The following is an 18,363-nucleotide window of genomic DNA, read 5'->3' on the forward strand; positions in this document are numbered from 1 at the left end:
CCAGCTCCATTAAGAACATATCCGTTACATAAATTGGTCCAGTTCTTAATTATTTACATTTTATTTAAGTTGGACTATAGTCTGTTGACTCTGTTCACTACCCCCATCAATCATGTATTTTAAGTGGTTCTGTGTTTACTACTTTGCTCGGCCAATAACATACTAGAGGTTTCCATAGGCATTAGAACATAGAGTCAAAAAGTACATTAAATACCATTTAAAATTAAAATTAGTTGAAGTAGGTAGAGTAATAAGTTGAGAAGCCCCTAATACTTACAACTTAAAAAGGAAATCAGTTTCACAAGGGAACAAAGTAATTTCACATATCCAGATCAATCCCAGTACTTTACAAAAGAAATTTCTTTTCTTTTTTTTTCTTTAAAAGTAAAAACAAAACAGAATACTGATATTCCAGCCTAGCTTCTTCCACCTCCAAAATTCTATCTAGTGTCATCTTCCGTGCCCTTGAAGCAAATTCAGCTACCTCGAGATGTCATACTCTTCAGGGTAAGTGAGTTGTTGTTCTATCTGCCAGCTCAACTTAGAAGCAACACTTTCATGACACGGAACGTAATCCTGTGAGTTAAACATAAAACATATCATTTTGTGCTTAATTCTGCAGAGGAAAAAGTGGTTACATTACATAAACAATTATCTTTTATGGTAGAAAGTGCTAATTACTACTAATTAGTGTTGGTTGGTGGATGACATCCTATGAAAATTACCTCCAATTTCTTTACTAACTCTTTTGATGTTGGTGCTGACACAATAATGTGGCGGGCATTAGGACTAATAAATCCCTCCTCTACAGCTTTGTCAATAAATGATAGCAATGAATTGAAGTATCCATCAACATTTACCAATCCCACCTGCAAGTTGTGAAATGTTAAAATCTAGTTAGGCTAAAAAGCACAGGGAACCTCCACAGAATAAAAAAAATAATTTAATACTAACATAAGTCCCCAACAAAATGGTACAAGTCAATTACCGGTTTGTCATGGATCCCAAGTTGAGCCCAGGTTATGACTTCAAGAAGCTCCTCTAGAGTCCCATAACCACCTGCATGTAGGTAACTTGCATTAGTTTATCAATAATTTAATGCAAAAGCATAAGATAAGCCACCCATGATTGAGATGGTAACAGTGGAAAGAGAAACTGGAATTTATTTCAACTATATGAGAACCATGTTTCACTGTTTGGTTTCATTTCAACCGTGTTGTGTTGTCTTTTTTCTCCACAAGTTTGGGATTTAACTATTCCATGTTGAGGTGCATGTAAGTAATGTTTACTATTTAGTACTACACCCTTTGGTTTGTGTAAAAAAAATGCCACTATATGAATGTTACAGCATGAAGTGAGAGGTCGTTAAGGACATCGATTGGTTTTGTCTTCACACGCTCCCTCTTATTTACCCTATATTTGGTAGAGAGAAAAAAAATGAAAGAGGAAAGAAAATTTTAAAATTTAAATTGAAGGAAAAGTTGAAGAAAAGAAAATTTTTAATTTTTGTTTTTCTAACTCCACACATCTTCTGATTTTCTTTATATTTTTTCTTCAATCAAACAGAGAAAAAAATATAGTTGTTATACGTGCTTTTTCCCCACTTTTCACTCCTTCCAAATAGACCCTAACTCTTGGAACTTGGGGAATCCACTTTCATACGAGGGATCCCAAGATAGAGAGTGATTGACAGCTTTGTCTTTGCATGCCTCCTCTATCTGTCTAATTTTTCAGCACTTAAATTACTCTCAGAATGATAACCACTAAGAAATGATAAAAGTCTTTGAAAAGGGTAAGGCACTATTCCATGTCAGGTACAGGTGCTAGTTGGAAACGTTATCTTGTGATAGTTCTTCTTTTGCTTTACTTTCCCTTCACTATCAAATGCAGCAAGTTTGGTACAAAAACACGTCATGGTTCCAACGAAAGTAGAGGCAAAAAATGGTATTCAACCAGAACCACAGTTTCTCAGAGCCCCAGAAGTTTTGAAATTTTAGCCACAGATGCTAAGGGCTCAGAGAAGGTCAGGATCAGCTACTTCTGAAGGGTCGCTCTCTAATCATCATAGCATTGGGATGGATGTATGAATTATGAAGGAAAAGTCATAAACAGGCTTTGCAGCACTGTCAAATTTAATTAATAGCATAAAAATCTCACTGGTTTATTCGATACTTACTCCTTAAAATTACAAAATCACTGTCCACTTGTGCATACTCAAAGTAGATGAATAGTCCACATTATTATTACGTTTAAGACTTCAAAACCATGTACATACACAAGTACATAAATAGTTAATGCCTAGTCAACATCCATGATTAGGCGTGGTAAGTAAACCTTTTAATAATGTTTAAGAAAGTGAAAAACCAGTTTGTTGAATGCTGAATAAGAAAATTGCACAGGGAGATCAATAGGAATATTATATTCAACTAATTATTCTCAAAAGAATAAAATGGTCAATGGTACATGATAAAACTAGAAAGCTTCAAGCACCTTTGATGTTTCTACTTTTTCTAATGCAACCAAGTATTCTCAGTTTCATGCTAACCTGGTAAGGCAATAAAGGCATCTGAATGCTTAGCCATCTCTGCCTTCCTTTGGTGCATATCAGCTACAGCTTTTACTTCTCCCACTGTTTCACCAGTTAGCTGCAAAAGGAACCATTGCACAGGAGATGGAACAGAAAATAAGATTAAAAAAAAAAAGTAAAGAGAGAAGGAGCATGCTATACAGACATCAATAATTTATAATTCAAGAGATTGAAACTAAAAAACAAAAACAATATCAAAAAAGGAAAAGTTCTAGCCAATGAAGGAAAACCAGAACAGGGAAGAGCTGCTGAGAACATATAAAGATCTCATTTGCAAAAGAAAAACACATATAAACCAGATTATCCAAACCTTAAAACAACAAAATTGTGATACACTAGACTTTGAAATTGGCAATAAGCATATATATTTGAACCAGAGAGCAATGAAGGCTTAACTGAAAACAAAGAAGCTGCAGAAAGAGGAAGGAATAACCAGTGGGAATACATAAATAGAATATAGAAGCAATGGGGAAAGTGGAGAAATAAAAGAAAAAAGAAAGAACAAAATCAAAATTTAAAGCTCGATCTTTGATGAAGAGAAACAAGTTAAAAAAAAAAAAGAGACAACTTGCAAAATTTTATTAGAGAAGAAAGAAAAAACTAGAAGCTTTTTCTGCTGGCTGAAGCAGACATACCTCTCGAGGCATGAGTGTCTTGGGAATAACTCTGCAAGAGACAATAACATTGCAAATAGTGTCAATGGAGAGAAAGAAACCAACACAAGCACACAATTGGCTCTGATTTCTTGACCCTCCTCCTTTCTCCCAAAATCCTTGGGAGAAAAAAGAGAGAAAGAGAAAAGCTTTACCAAAAAGAAAAAAGGGTGTGAGAAAAAGAGTGATACCCTATGACATGCCTACCACCATCATGAACAGCTTGGGAAACCAAACCCATCAAACCAATGCTTCCTCCTCCATAGACCAGATCAATGTTCCTTGAGACCTTCAGAAACCATTAACAACAACATTAAACAACCTAGAAAGACTATGATAACAGAAACAAATAAGAGAGTCCATGATAATATGATGCCAAAAACACAAAAGCAAAAATGATGATCCATTTGGAAAAAAAAAGGCACTGAAATTTATTCTCCAAAGCTCAATCAGCAGCAAGCACTTGTAAAGTCCATGCCAAGTGTTCAGTTCAGAGCTAACTGAGCTTAACTAACAAAAAAAAATGGTTACTTTTTACTGTTTTTAAGTTCAGAAAGCTGAAAGGAGCCATAGATATCCAAAAACATGAGAACAAAAATTGGACACGGTAATGAGTGACCCTTTCTTTCTCAGAATGATTTTGGTCTTTTTGCTTGTGAGTAATGATGAAAAAGGAAAAAAATGCAAAAATTTACATTTAATAGAAGCTAGACTCGAACTCAACCAGAAGAAAAAGAAACATAGTTTCAAGGAAATCAATGTAAAAATTTCAATTTTTCGAAGGCCGTGAACAAGTTACAACATACAAAACACGTCATGAACACAACGGAACTTACCCAAATGAAATTCACAATGGAACCAGACCGTTCAAGACGTCATATATGATAAAGTTTAAACATTTCCACCTAATCCATTAATTCAGCTCATGTATATTGTATTAAGAAAAACATGGCACACACAAAAAAATTATAAATCCCCCAATAAAACAGAAGGGTTACATACATACCCTTTATTCCAAAACAAATAAGGGGGGGGGGGGGGGAGAAAAACATAAAAGCATGATGGAAGATGTGTGTATATATACCAATTCATTGCCAAGTTCAATGGCAGCATCTTGGTAGCTTCTCTTTTTGCCAGGGCTACTACCACAGAAGACACAAACCCTCTTGAACTTTGACACCCTTATCTCAGCGTGTGTCTCCATTTGTTTTTTTGATGTAACAAGTTTAGTAATAATAGTACTACTACGCTACCTAGTTTATATATATTCACACACTGTGTTGTTAGTGCTTATGTACTGCAAGCAATGCTTTCACAAATTGAGGTGCTTTTTTCTATTTGCTACCTTCCCTTGTGTTGAAGAAAAATCTTAATCATCCATCCATGATCCATGATCCATGATCCATCATCCATGTGTCATCATCAACATAGCATTCTTTCAACTACACACTCACTCGTTCTTCTTCACTCTTGTTCTAATTCGTGAATGGGGTTTTGTATATATAGAGAGAATAGAGAAGAGCACCACACTACCCCACACCACACCATTGGGGGGTCGCACGTGAGTGGTGCCTTGGTAGCACGCGCGGATTACTGTTGTTGTTGTGCGGTCCCAACCTACCTACGGGTCTTGTGTTCTGTTTCTGTTTTGCCTAATCAACATTGTCACAAACATTCTTCCAATAACAAACAACATTACCTGTAGTGTAATCATCACGGTTTTTTTCCTAAACATCACCTACAGCACCTCAATTGGATTCCTAAACAACCTTCATTACAATGTTGGACTTGTTATTTTATCTTGAAAAATTGTATTGATATGTGATTCTTCCGGAAAAAATAAATGTATTGTATTGACATGTGTGCATTCTTGTTCAAATTAGTTCTTCAAAATTTTATATACTTCATACTATATCCACTGGTTAAGAAATTAAGAAAGTAAAAAAGAAAAAAAAAACTTATTGAGATGTGGAAAAATATGCGTCCCTAGGATTTTTAAATGCTTTTTCATATGATTTCTAAGAAAATCTTTTTCTCTTTTACGCTGGTAGAAACACTTGCTTGTTACTTTATATTCTTGAGAGAAACAAGTTTTAATGAGGTGAGACTCAAAAATGCTGCAAAGCTGGTTGTAAATTATGATTGTGCCATTTTTGTCCCTTTAGACATTCATGTGTCTCCATAAAAATATTTACTTAATTATTGCATAATCTTTGGTTTGTAAAGTAATTTCATATCTTTATAATATTATTGAGAAATATTGATGACACTCATTACGACACTCTCTTCTCAAGAATAAGTTATGTTTGAAAAAATTAGCTCAAAAGTAATTAATTGTTAGTTAAAAGTTAGCATAAAGCTGAAAAGTTATTTCATTAAATGATAAGTATTTGATAAAATTATGTTGAAATAGTTAAAAAATATACAATTAAATAAAAGATAAAAATAAAAATTTATCAAAAAATTAAAAAGAAAATCTAATAAATATTTAAGGACAAAAAGGGAATTAATACTAAAAGTTGGAAGTTAACGTTTCAAAAAATGCTATAAGTTGTTAAAAAAATTTTTTTATCAAATAGTTAAACAAATTTTCCAGCTAACTAAAAAAAATTAAAACTAATTAAAATATTTTATCAAACACACTCGATGTATCTAAGATTGATTTAGAATTTATTGGAAATCCCAATTTTTGTAGTTTTGCTTCTCATTTATGTTAAATGAAAAATGAAACGTACCAAAATTGATAATTTTTAATAATTTCTAACCAATCATAGAGAACATGTCAAAGAGAGAGCCGCAAGCATTCTTTATATTATTTTTACTCCATTTCTCACATATTTCTCTTAAACTAAACAACAAAACATGTCACTTTATTTATACTCTATTTCTCCTTTTTCAAATATCTCTCTTATATTTTCATCTAATGCATTTTCCTTTTTGTCTCTGTTTTTTTATGTTACATATGCATATCTTACATACTTTTATATCATAGAAAAATTCCAATAAAGAGTGTTACCTTTTGAAGAGGTTAATGTAACCCTTTTAAGTATATGTTTGGCAAAATTAACTTAAAAATTAGTTCAAAATTAAAAAATTAGCGGTAACTATAAACTTTTAAGTTAACTTATTAAATCATAAGTGTTCAATAAAACTAGTTGTTGAAGTAGCTGAAAGATAAAAAATGATATAAATGACATATTTAAAAAGGTAATAAGAAAATTGAATAAATATTTCAAGGATAAAAAAATAAAATATAAAAACTAGAAGCTAGAAGCTAGCATTTTTAAAAACATTACATGTAGTTTTTTGAAACACTAAGGGTACGTTTGATTTGCTAAAAAGACATCACAGACAAAATAACATTGGACAAGTAGCTGAATCACAAGATAACTTTTTGTATTGTACACTATTTGGTGGTCGATACAGTACTAGTAATTTTGTGATTATTTTGTTTGATGTGCTTATATACTGGACAAAAAAAAATGTAAATTTTACTATAAAACCCCAAGTGCATTAGCAACACCTTGACGACACAACAAATGAGAGACACCTCCTTGAAAGAGGCGTGGCCCTTGACGTCACCAAGTGTAGGGTCTGGCAGCGCAAGGCCACCATAGCATCACGGCAATGGCAGCGCAAGACCACCATAGGGTCATAGTGGCATGATGCGGCCTCATCGAAGTTGGCCAAAAGAAAAAAAACATAGCGAGAAGGAGCAAGAAGACAATGTGAATATTTGAATAAATTAATAATAAAAAGAAAAAAATAATGAGCAAAAAGGAAACATCAATTGTCCATACAGCCATCGTCGGCGACCAAGGTACGACGTTTGGAAAGGAAGGTTTAGAGAAAGAGGCACATATGGAAAAGGAAAAAAGGTGTGGGATAATGAAAAATCAGAAAATATGAATAGTATTATATTTTTACTTTTGTTAGTCACCGAACAAAAAGTTGTAGTGTAGTTTAATGAGTTACAAGTTTCTGAATATTTGTTCAGTTCATCATTCTTTATTTTGTATTATTCCTCAGTTATTTTTAAAATCAAACGCTGGAAAAATACTTTTGTGTTGTCCAGTTTTTCTTTTTTTTTAGCGAATCAAACACACTCTAAAAGTTACTTAAAAAAAGTTTGTTTACTAAACAGATAAATCAGCTTTTTAGTTAATAAAAAATTAAAAACTAGATAAAATGACTTGTCAAACATAGCTTAAGTATATTCTTAACCGTTAAATTTATGAATTATTTTATATATTATTTAAATTTTTTGTTGTATGCAATGAATTAAATTAAGGATAAATATGTTTTTAATATCCGCAAATAGAATAATATTTTTTAACTAGGAGGTATTTTAAATTTTATTTAGTATCCAATTTATCTCATTTTCATTGGATCAGCCCATTTTTAAATAAAATAATACATATAGTCACAACTCTATATTCAAATCGGGATTTTAACCTCGGTCATTGACTAAAAAACACAAGTGTCAAACCAGTTATACCCATGACTTTTGTTAGTAATATTTGTTTTTAGTCCTTAGAGAATAAATCATTTTTTTAGTCTTTTATTTATGAAAAATACAAAATAAGTCATATGTAGTTCTCAGGGTCAATTCAAGGGTAAAATAACTAAAATTTATATTTTAGGTCCATCAAATAAATAAAGTTTATTTGCTATTGATTTTTATAAAGTAAAAAAGATTACATATATTGATAAAAATGTTACGTGTGTTGGGAAAAAGATCCAAAATATAATTATTTCTTTTAAAATTAAAAAAAAATCCTCTTTAAATTTATTTTAGATTTCTTTCATGTTGAACCGATCCTGATAGTTCCATAAATGAAGGGGGATTATCTTTTTGTGAATGACAATGATCACATGTGATATATTTTCATAAATGAAATGCAATAATGAATTTTTTTTTGTTTAGGAATAAAACAAACATGATCATATTTAAAGAGATTAAAAACATATTTATCCCATTAAATAAAATAAAATAATTTGAGCTTAATAACTAATAAATACCAACATATCATTGGCTTGAACACTCCCAAGCTTACATATCTTAATCAAGGTCTCGAGTTTGCAAAACATTTTTTTCATGCACCCAAAAACAATAATTAGCTGCATTGAGAATCCATGTCTAATTGTACCTAACATGTTTCAAACACACCATTAATTAAATGTCTAATATATTTGAATGTTGCAGTCTTAGATTAAAAAAATCACCATAAATTTAATAAACATATACTTCATATATATGTTGGTTTGAGTTAAAAAAAAAAAAAAGAAATCCCTTAAAATGTGATTTTAAATAATTCAAACATTTGGACAAAAAATCCTACCACTCTTGTTTGTTTAGTAATTTTTTTTCAAGGTTATTATGGTAATTTAATTTTAAAAGAAATAAAAATTTTGTTACTTGCCCCACTAATTTTTCTTTCCTCTCTCATCACTATTTTTTCTCTCCTGTCACATTTATTTCTCTTTGAAAACAACTTGATCTAATTGAGAACAAATCCTAGCATAGAAATGAAAACAAATTGATCTAATTGAGAACAAATTTCCAGACTTATATATATAATTGAAAACTGCTTTAGCGTAGCAAATGAAAAAAAAGAAGTGAAAAACGAAAACATATATACGTGCATATATGAATGAAAATTGCTTACTACTAGTGGTGTCAAATGAAGGAAAACAAAGAAGTTGTCACGGCAAATAATTCCTTTATGTAAATATCAATCCTTCTTGAAAAAGAAGAAAAATGGAATAGTACCAATAATTCCACCATCTCAAAATATTGGGGCGGTGTGAATCTTGATATTAATGGGAAAGAGTAGCTAGAATGGGGCTTATCCAAGAAAATAAGTTGTCATAGCCAGTCACTAACCATAATAGTGCCAATTATGTGCGTAAGTGCAACACTGCCATTTTGGTTCCCCTCTCTTAATTCCCTTCCACTTGATCTGTTTTGTATTGGTCCTTTATCCAAAAGTGTTGAACAAATCACATAAAAAGGTTCCTATCTAGAAGAGGACTGCTTCACTAACCAAATGATTCATCCATTACTTTCCAACCAAAGTTTGCATACTTAACGAAAGAGACCCCCCCAAAAAATCCACCACAAAAACCATGAATTTGTTATTAAAAAAAAAGAGTGAGGATGGAGCAATTAAATTAATCGTTGTGAATGGGCAATTCTGACAATTAATTTTTGTTTTATTTGTGTCACAAAATATTTTGTTTATGCTGAGCAAGTTATGGGTACTAGCAGAAGCTACTTAAGAAGGTGCTCTAGTGCTGTTGAGCAATGTGCATTGATGATTGAATAAGAAAAACATTAGTGGGTAGTGTCCTATAACACCTGTGCCCTCATCCACCCTACCTTACTCGACACACATGTTATACGCATAGGAAACATTTGATTTTTATTTCACACGCCCCTTTCCATTACCCATATCCTCTCTTCCACAATTCTTCAAGCACCTTGTCCCCATCCTCACTCAGATTGATTGCATTGCATGCCCTCTTTCTCCACCTATCAAAAATTGATGACCTAAATCAATTTTTAAACCCTCCTCATGAAAAACCCATTTGCCTATTTCTAAGCGTGTGTTTGATTTCACCTAATATATTTTGAATTTAAAATTAATTTTAGAAAACTTTTTATATATTTGATTTCACTTAAAAAAAAAGACTAAAATTGATTGAATCAAAAATTAACTATGAAATGAAACAACTTTAAGGAATTTATGTATTGTATAAAAAAAATTATACTAAATTTTACTTTAAAATCAATTCAAATCATAATCATTCAAACATAAATATTTTAAAATCAATTTTATCACCATTTATGCAAAGAAAGGTTAAATCATGCGATTTGCCCTACTCATGGGCATTACTTAATTGAAATTGTTTACTGCTACTAGTAGTAGCTGTTTTGTCAGGATTGCAGCAACTGAACCCATGCCTTTATGCTAGTAATAGAATAGTTATATTATTAGTATGTTGGTTATAGAGCTCCAATCCCAAGGTAGTCTTTCTGGCTTTCTTGCTTAGTTTTTAATCTAAACCCCTATATTTGTCTACTTCCTGCCCTCTCACGTGTTTAGAGATTATAAACTCATAATCACTTCTTCGTGATGGGGGGATTGAGCTTATATCTATAAAAATTCATGTGAACCTCCCGCATGCTTGCATGCGCGTTTAAAAGCATATTTTTGTGTGTTTGTGATTTTTTCAAACGATTTTTTATTTTTCTATTCATTATCCTAGAAAAAAGGTTAAGAAATTAATATCTACTATTTTCCGTCTTGTAGTGGAGAGTTAAAATAAATGCATGAAATGATATATTCGACCTTCATTATCACTATTATACACACACAAAAATGTTAAGAAATTAATAAGTATACCATCTTATTAAAATTAAATTACGGTAGAGTAACATTTTGTTCGTTATTAGTTATATTTTAATTAAACCATTAAATTTTATATTTTTTTATCAAAAGAAATATTTTAAACTTCTTAACCATTTTTCTCAAGACGACACATATAACAAATACATCTTACAAATACATATAGATGATTAACCTTAGGATTTATAAGGAGTACAAAGTTAGAAACTATTGTCAAAGTGGGCATAATTTATTGATGGTAAAACACAACAAGGACAGTAATCCAAGGCATTCACATGAGATTTTTCTAAAACTCTTCTTCAATGTTCTCGAATTTAATTTAACATTTTGTTCTGTATATAGATAAAAACAAATTTAAAATATATCAATTATTATGTCTTCAATACATAGCGTCGAATCTTAGAAAATACTGAATTAATATTGGAAGTAAAATATTTGTTGCCCTAAACTGAGACTCTTGGAAAAGTAGAGGACAGTTAACCAATGGCAAATCTAAAAGTTGAGCGAGAAATGTTTTATATAGTAGTTAAAGTTTCAATTTAGCTACAAGACACTTTAGACTAAAGGAGAGAATTAACTTGATTTGTTAAAGTATTGATCGAAGTTAATGTCATTTCCTATATACATTTAGGGGTGTATTTAATTACAATTTCAAATGATTTTAATTTTTTTAAAAAAAATATGAGGTATTCAATCAAAAATTTTAAATAATAAAAATAATTTTTGTGGTATTCAGTTAAAATTATTAGAATTTTTTACGGAATTCTATAAAAATCTATTAATATTCAATTAAGATTATTTATTATTAACTTAAAAAATGTTTTTTGTTATTTAAAAGTATATAAATTTGGATGGATTCTTTTTTCGGATGGATTTTAATGAATTTCATGAGACTTTTTAAGTAGAAAATACACATCAAATAATCTCACTCAAACCCATGAAATTTCATGAGACTTTCTTTCTTTATTTTCCTTGTATATAATCTCTTATCTCTTTGTTGAAAACAGTAGACATTCATAATTTTTTTTAATCTTTCGTCCCATGGACAACATGTCCTTAAACATGTGATATGAGAAATCTCCACAATTCTTTGAATTTGGGGCATTTTGATTACATGTTTATTTTTAATGAATGTGTGAAATTAATTTATGTATAACTGAATAAATATATGAATGTTTATTTTTGTACATGAGTTGATATATCTATAAATGGTGTTTGAAATAATTGTTGTGTATTTTTTTTGGGGATCGTTATTGTGAGAATAATTACAAATATTCATGTTATTGACAAACATTGAGTTATATAATTTTTATACAATTAACATGATTGATGATTGAAGGGGAATGAACCTATTGTTCTTGTAAATATGCTAGAAAAAATTGATTTATTATGTAACAAGCTTAGGGTTCTTTGTATGGAATGAGTTTTATTTAAAGTATTAGGTGAGAAAAATTCATGGATATTTATCAACAATTTTAAATGTTTTTAAAAAATTCACGAAGTATTTTAAAATCTTAAAAATTTATAATGTTTTTTCAAATTTTATGAATTCATATTTTATAAATCCATTAAAATCTAAACTACAAAATCTCATTCGTAAAAGTCTTCTAAAAAAATTTAAAAGTCATTATATTTTTATAAAGTGTTTTAAAATTTATAGAATTTTTTATGGCAAAATAATCTTTTAAATTTTTTAATCCAATCCACCCCTAAATATGCACTCTGCTTGCCACCAAAACAAAGAAGATGAAGAAGAAAAAGTACCCCTTTAGAAAACAAGGTCCACCGCTTGAGAAGTGATGATATTAACATAGAGCTTGATGTCTTCTAGCTTAGACACACAACATCAAACTTCTAAACAAAAATAACATAGAGCAAATAAATTTGTGAGAGTTCTATCATTTTAAAGCCATAAGCTTCTCCTTGTTTTCTCTTTTTATTGTCATAGTTTGTGTGTAATGAATTTTTTTTTCTTCAATAGATTATGAACGTCCTCATAACTTCTCCATTAAACCATGCCCGCAAGCTATTTGTGAAAATTCTCATAAAGCTGACTGTTTGCAAAAATTCAAAACTTATCATTTATTTGTTAAAATTTGAATGTTTTCTAAAACTTCATACAATTTTCAAAATCTTGTAAATTCATAAAATCTTATAAATTAATTTATTGTAAATTCATTAAAATTCAAACTACAAATTCTTAATAATCTTGTAAATCCATAAAATCTTATAAATTAATTTATTGTAAATTCATTAAAATTCAAACTACAAATTCTTAATCATAAAAGTATGTTAAAAAATCTTAAAAGTCATTATATTCCTATAAAGGTTATGTTCAGAAAAAATAACTAAAAAGTTAGGTGCAAACTAGAAAGCTAGCTGGTAGCTTAAAGTTAAAAAATTAACTTATTAAATTATAAGTATTTAATAAAATTAATTGTTAAAGTAGTTGAAAAGTATAAAATGACTGAAACTAATAAAATAATTTATTTAAAAAGGATAAATAAGAAATTTGATAAATATATTAAGGATAAAAAGGAAGAAGATATAAAAAGTTAAAAGTTAGAAGGTAGTATTTTAAAAAATTATTACTTCAAGTAGCATTTTAAAAAATACTACTTCAAGTGGTGTTTAAAAAAATGTTAGAAACTACTAAAAAAACTTGTTTACTAAATAATTAAATGAGTTTTTCAACTAATAAAAGAAATTAAAAATTAAATAAAATATCTTGTCAAACATAACTAAAGTATTTAAAAATTCAAAAGACTTTTTATGTCAAAATAATCTTTTAAAATTTTAATCAAATACACTCCATTTAGATACAACTACGTGTACTTCGATTTAAAATAAAGTAATAATGTTTTATTCCAAAAAAAATAAAAAGATAATGTTGCCCTTTACTAAGGAGTCCAACCCATGTCAAACCCAATAAATACCACTAATATCAAAATCACTATTGAATACAGATTCAGGGGACAAATGGAAGGGGGAGGGGGCGGATCCAAGTATAGTTGAGGGGGAGCATGACTTTATGAAATCATAAAGATATATGTAGTGTTGTTATTTTTTTCCCTTTATTTTCATATTTTGATCCCAATGCCTTCAATTTTTGTCTTTTATATATTAGTTGTTTTCTTATGTTTTGTTCCTTTTAGGTTTGATTCAGTTAAATATTTGATTCTATTTCAGAGGATAAAATATTTTTTGGCTTCTGTAAAAAAGTAAGTTCAATTTTAGTCATTAACAATTTTTTTCTTCTATTTTTCGTCCCTCTAATTTTTAAATGCACAACTTTTACTCTTCAAAATGGTTGAAATAACACTTAGAGGACAAAATATGATTCAAATAGTACTTTGAGCGGAAGATCAAAAGTGATAAATTTTAAAATTATAGAAACACAAAAGAGACAAAATTGAATTAAAATTTTTAAAAGGATAAAAAAATATATTTTACCTTGTTTAAGAAAAGATCAGTGGGGACTTGTTATTCATTAATAGTGGCAAAACAAGAACAAAAAGCAGTTAAGTATAGGCGGCTATTAGTGTGAACGACTAAGTGAAGGAAAAAAAATATCATTGGTGCTTACTAATTTATTGAGTGGGTTGGTTGAAGTCTTCTATAAGTGAAGTGACTAGCAAGGTTAGTAAGGATTGGTGGCTTCTAACTTGATAATACTTAGCATTAATTGTAAGAGGGCCCATAAAGTTGAGATATATTTAAGCCAAAATACAAAAATAATAAACAAATGAATTAAATGATAATAATCATAAATCATTGATACGACTAATTACATAAAATTTAATTATCTTATTATACATATAGATAGATTATAAATTATAATTAGATAATAGGGTAAAACTTTTTACACTAAGTGTATAATTGTTTTTTCTGTAAACAAATAAGTTTAGATATATGCTTAATTAATGTCATGTCTCTTTTTCTGAAAACCAATTATGCATAACTTTCAATCCCTAAATCTTTATAGGATAAGACAGTAACAGCAATATAACCCTGTAAAAGTGCCTTACAAATTGGTGTTACGACTCACGACATCTTGCCCAACATATATATGACCGGAAGAGATAAAATAGTATAGTGGAGATCAGCGACGGATCCAGAACTTTATTAGAGGGGGTTAGAATTTTTATTTTCTTTTTTGTAATCCAAATTCCGCAATAATTAAAAAAAATTAATCTGAAGTATTAGCAGAAGCATGCACAAAAATATTAGTAGAAAATAGGCATAAGAAGTGGAGTAAAAGGTGCATCATTATTTACTAATATATAGAGAGAGAACATAAACTAGTTAATAAAGAAAAATATACAATATCAATTCAATTGATATGATTGTCAAAAAAATAAAAGAATATAATCTCGTATAATTACACAATTTTTATTATTACACTATCATGTAGAATCAATCAGAATTTTTTATAATTAAGTAATTACGTTAACATGGATATATGTGTAAAAAAAAACTTTAGAATCAATCATCTGAAAGGTTTCAAGAAGCTAAAGAAAAATAACTCTAAAAAAAATCCGTATTGTTCATTCGTATTTTTAATAAGGAAAAAATCAGTTTGTATAAAAGTGAGAAATTATGTTACTAATAATTATCAGTCTATCAGAACTTAGAATAAGAAAAAAAAAACAAACTAACTACTATTGAGCTAATTAACAAAATCAAAATTAATAAATTATAATTACCTCACAGTAATAATTAAGGTTATGAGGAAGGGGACTAGACCCATATCTAGTCCCTTTTCTATCCGTCCTTGGTGAAGATAAGATTGTGTAAATTATGTTTTGAAAATTTCTAAAATCAAATATTAAATTGAAGAAATATCTATAAGATAATTGATGTCATAATAAAATGAAGCATCTAATAATCTTTTAATAGTTTTTCTTATCAATTTAATCAATTTGAGTTCCTAAAAAAATCAATATTTTTTGAACAAGAAATTCCTTTTTTTTAAAAAAAAATTAACCATCCATCCAATCAACGAGGAACATTAAAAGCAAAAAAAAAACTAAACACTTATACCCTCCCTCTAAATTTCCCCTTGCTTCTCTTTCTTTCTTTCCGTTGATTCCTTTGTTTTATCTTTCTTTTGTATTTGGGGGTGGGATGTTGATCGTGGTGGTGGTGCTAGCAATGGAGGTTGGTGATGGTGGTAGTAAAGACAATGATATTAATGTTGATGGTGGTGATCATGATGACCACCATACATGTTAGGGTTATTGTCAAATTTAGAGAGTTTTCCTTTTTAAAGAATCATATTTGCAAATAATTTTTTCTTGTTTTGAAAATGAATGTAAAAGTTTTTAAAATGAGTTAAAAAATCATTTCAGTCCATTTTTATCAAACATGTTTTATTTTGAAAATTATATTGAAATAAAAAATAAAAAACTTGCAGCCATTTCAAAGAACCCTAAATTCACAAAAAAAAAAATATTGATTTTGAAAATGAATAAAAAATCATTTCAACTCCATATTCGCCAAAACACATTTTAACTCATTTTGTTTTGAAAGTTGTATATGAAAATCAAATTCTCGCAACTACTTCAAAAAGATCCTACTTTTTATAAATCACATGTATCATTCACTAAAGATAATTATATCTGTAACAACCAAATTTTCATGTGTTATAACATAAAGAAAATCTTATTAGGACCTTATGGTCGTTTTGCTATTATTATTATTATTATTATATGTGTTGTCAGTTGTCTTATTAATATTGTTAGTATACCCCACTGTTAGATTAATAGAAATAACATATAAGATATGAGAAAACACTTAGAGCTGGGGCTAAGGCCAACAAACCACAATTCACCAATGTCTTATAAGAAGGAAAGTTAGAGAGAAGGGATTAGGTTCAAGAGTCATAGGATGGAAAAGGAGAGAAGTTAGAGAGAAGGAGTAAAAGGAAATCATAAGGACCACCATTGTTGCTTGGATCCCTTGTTATAGGGAGTTTATTTGGAGGTAAAGGGGAATAAACTCTCTCTTTTCATTCTCTTGTATGATGGGAATGATCATGGGTAGGCTTGAATGTTCACAAGCTTTGTGTTTCTTGATCTTGAACTAGTTATGAATGCCCAAAAATACCTTTAATATATGTTTTTGATTGATTGTAATTGAATGTTTGGATGCTTTAGGGTTTTTGTCCATGAGTGCTCTTAATTTGAGAATTCTTGAATTAAATTGGTTTATGTTCAATTTATTGTTGATTTGTGATGATTCAAGCTTGTATTGAGAGTTGGGATGCGTTTTATATCAATTATGAGTGTTATGAATACTTAGAAATTGATTTGGGAATGAATGATTTAAAAAAAAAAAAATCATATTTGTGTAGTGTAGGTCATTGATCTCACTTTAGCTAGTAAATTGACTTACTTAAGTGAGTTATTACAATAAGAATTTACGAGCTTATGTTCTTGCTTAAGCAAGAAGATCGTACTTAAAAAAATATTATAAAAGTTATAAATATAAATATTAGGTAATCAATAGATTTGATTTCACTAAAAAAATATTACCTACAACTCCAAATATTATTATTTTAATAAGTAAAAATCGAGCTGTCACATCATACGACAAATTCATATTCTTTGGAAACATAACGGATTAAAACGAGAATTTTAAAACTTAACATAGAAAATACTAAAATATAAAAAATCAAAAGCAATATTTAGCCTAAAAAGTAATTCGCAGTCCTTTTTATCATCATTAATTTACAAATGATTGCACCGGTAATCTCCTCATATATATATATATACCACTTTGATGCCCTCTTATTGGGTTTTTATTTTGGTCAAAAGATTTTGGAAGGGTTCAATCTACTCTTCTTCTTTTTTTCCCTTTCTTTTCTGTTCATTAACACTATGCGGTTATAAAATTTTCATATTTGAGTAAATAAATTGAAATATCTTTAATATTTTATAAAATAAAAATTGTTAACAAGCGACTTGTCATGCGATTTTTTTTAAATGCTACTGTACAAATGAGAATAAGTAATACATGCAATCATAACATAAATATTTTTAACTGTTGTTTATTAATAACAAAATGCCATATATAATAAGTTTCTTGTCTTTTTAAGTACTTTTTAAGAATGATAATTTTTTTAGTTAGAAATATTTATAATATATAATGAGATTAACCTTTTCTTGATGAATTTTTTTCAAACTTAAAATTCAAACTCAAGATATTAATTGAAAAAGATTACTACTTAAACCAACCACCAGTTCAGCATTTTTATTTAATATGATAAATACTCCCTCTGTTGCAGTAAAAAAATTTTAAACATGAAATAAAAAAGTTAAAAGTTTAAAATTTTACTTGTACCAAATCTAACCTAAAAGAAAAATAATTTATGTTGGTGCAAATATATAATTTTTATATTTATTCTATATTCTTAGTATTTTTAAATATAATGGTTATTTTATTTTTCATCCCTACTGCCACAAGGGCAAAAAAAAAAATGAGGGTGAATATTGTAAGAATAAAAAAGTTACATGGATTAAAGCAAAGTCTACAATATTTAAATGTACGTAGAACATATTTAAACCAAATTAAATAAAAAAATCTCTAACTAAACTAACTCTTATTTATTGTATCAAAAGATGCTTATGATGCTCTATTTCTAATATTATTGAAATTTATAGAAAATAACCAATTTTAATATATTCTATTTCTCATTTAATTTTTCTGC

The 18,363-nt window shown here is 28.9% G+C and overlaps 1 protein-coding gene across 2 annotated transcripts; it reads right to left on the reverse strand.

The window, feature by feature from the left end:
- Nucleotides 1-202: 202 nt before the first annotated feature.
- LOC114370104 (cytokinin riboside 5'-monophosphate phosphoribohydrolase LOG3-like) lies at nucleotides 203-4,715 on the reverse strand. 2 transcript variants are annotated; one of them, XM_028327390.1, is made up of 7 exons: nucleotides 4,325-4,715; nucleotides 3,432-3,529; nucleotides 3,223-3,253; nucleotides 2,546-2,645; nucleotides 989-1,059; nucleotides 726-869; nucleotides 203-576 (listed from the first exon to the last, which is right to left on the reverse strand). In XM_028327390.1, the coding sequence occupies exons 1-7, from the start codon at nucleotides 4,442-4,444 to the stop codon at nucleotides 481-483; spliced, it is 660 nt and encodes a 219-aa protein (XP_028183191.1). In that variant the 5' UTR covers nucleotides 4,445-4,715; the 3' UTR covers nucleotides 203-480. The 2 variants fall into 2 exon arrangements, with proteins under 2 accessions (XP_028183191.1, XP_028183192.1); XM_028327391.1 differs by lacking the exon at nucleotides 4,325-4,715 and adding an exon at nucleotides 4,077-4,096 and having other exon boundaries at nucleotides 256-576.
- Between the last annotated feature and the right edge of the window lie 13,648 nt (nucleotides 4,716-18,363).

Source organism: Glycine soja, chromosome 10 (genome assembly GCF_004193775.1).
Source record: "Glycine soja cultivar W05 chromosome 10, ASM419377v2, whole genome shotgun sequence".
Lineage (NCBI taxonomy): Eukaryota > Viridiplantae > Streptophyta > Magnoliopsida > Fabales > Fabaceae > Glycine > Glycine soja.

Bases quoted from the DNA above. Each gene is read 5' to 3' on its own strand.
- LOC114370104 (XM_028327390.1), bottom strand. From the start codon at position 4,444: ATGGAGACACACGCTGAGATAAGGGTGTCAAAGTTCAAGAGGGTTTGT. The intron at 3,530-4,324 runs GTATATATACAC...TGGTTTCTGAAG, and splicing joins TTGAACTTGGCAATGAATTG to GTCTCAAGGAACATTGATCT. The intron at 2,646-3,222 runs GTATGTCTGCTT...TTCCTTTTGCAG, and splicing joins AGACACTCATGCCTCGAGAG to CTAACTGGTGAAACAGTGGG.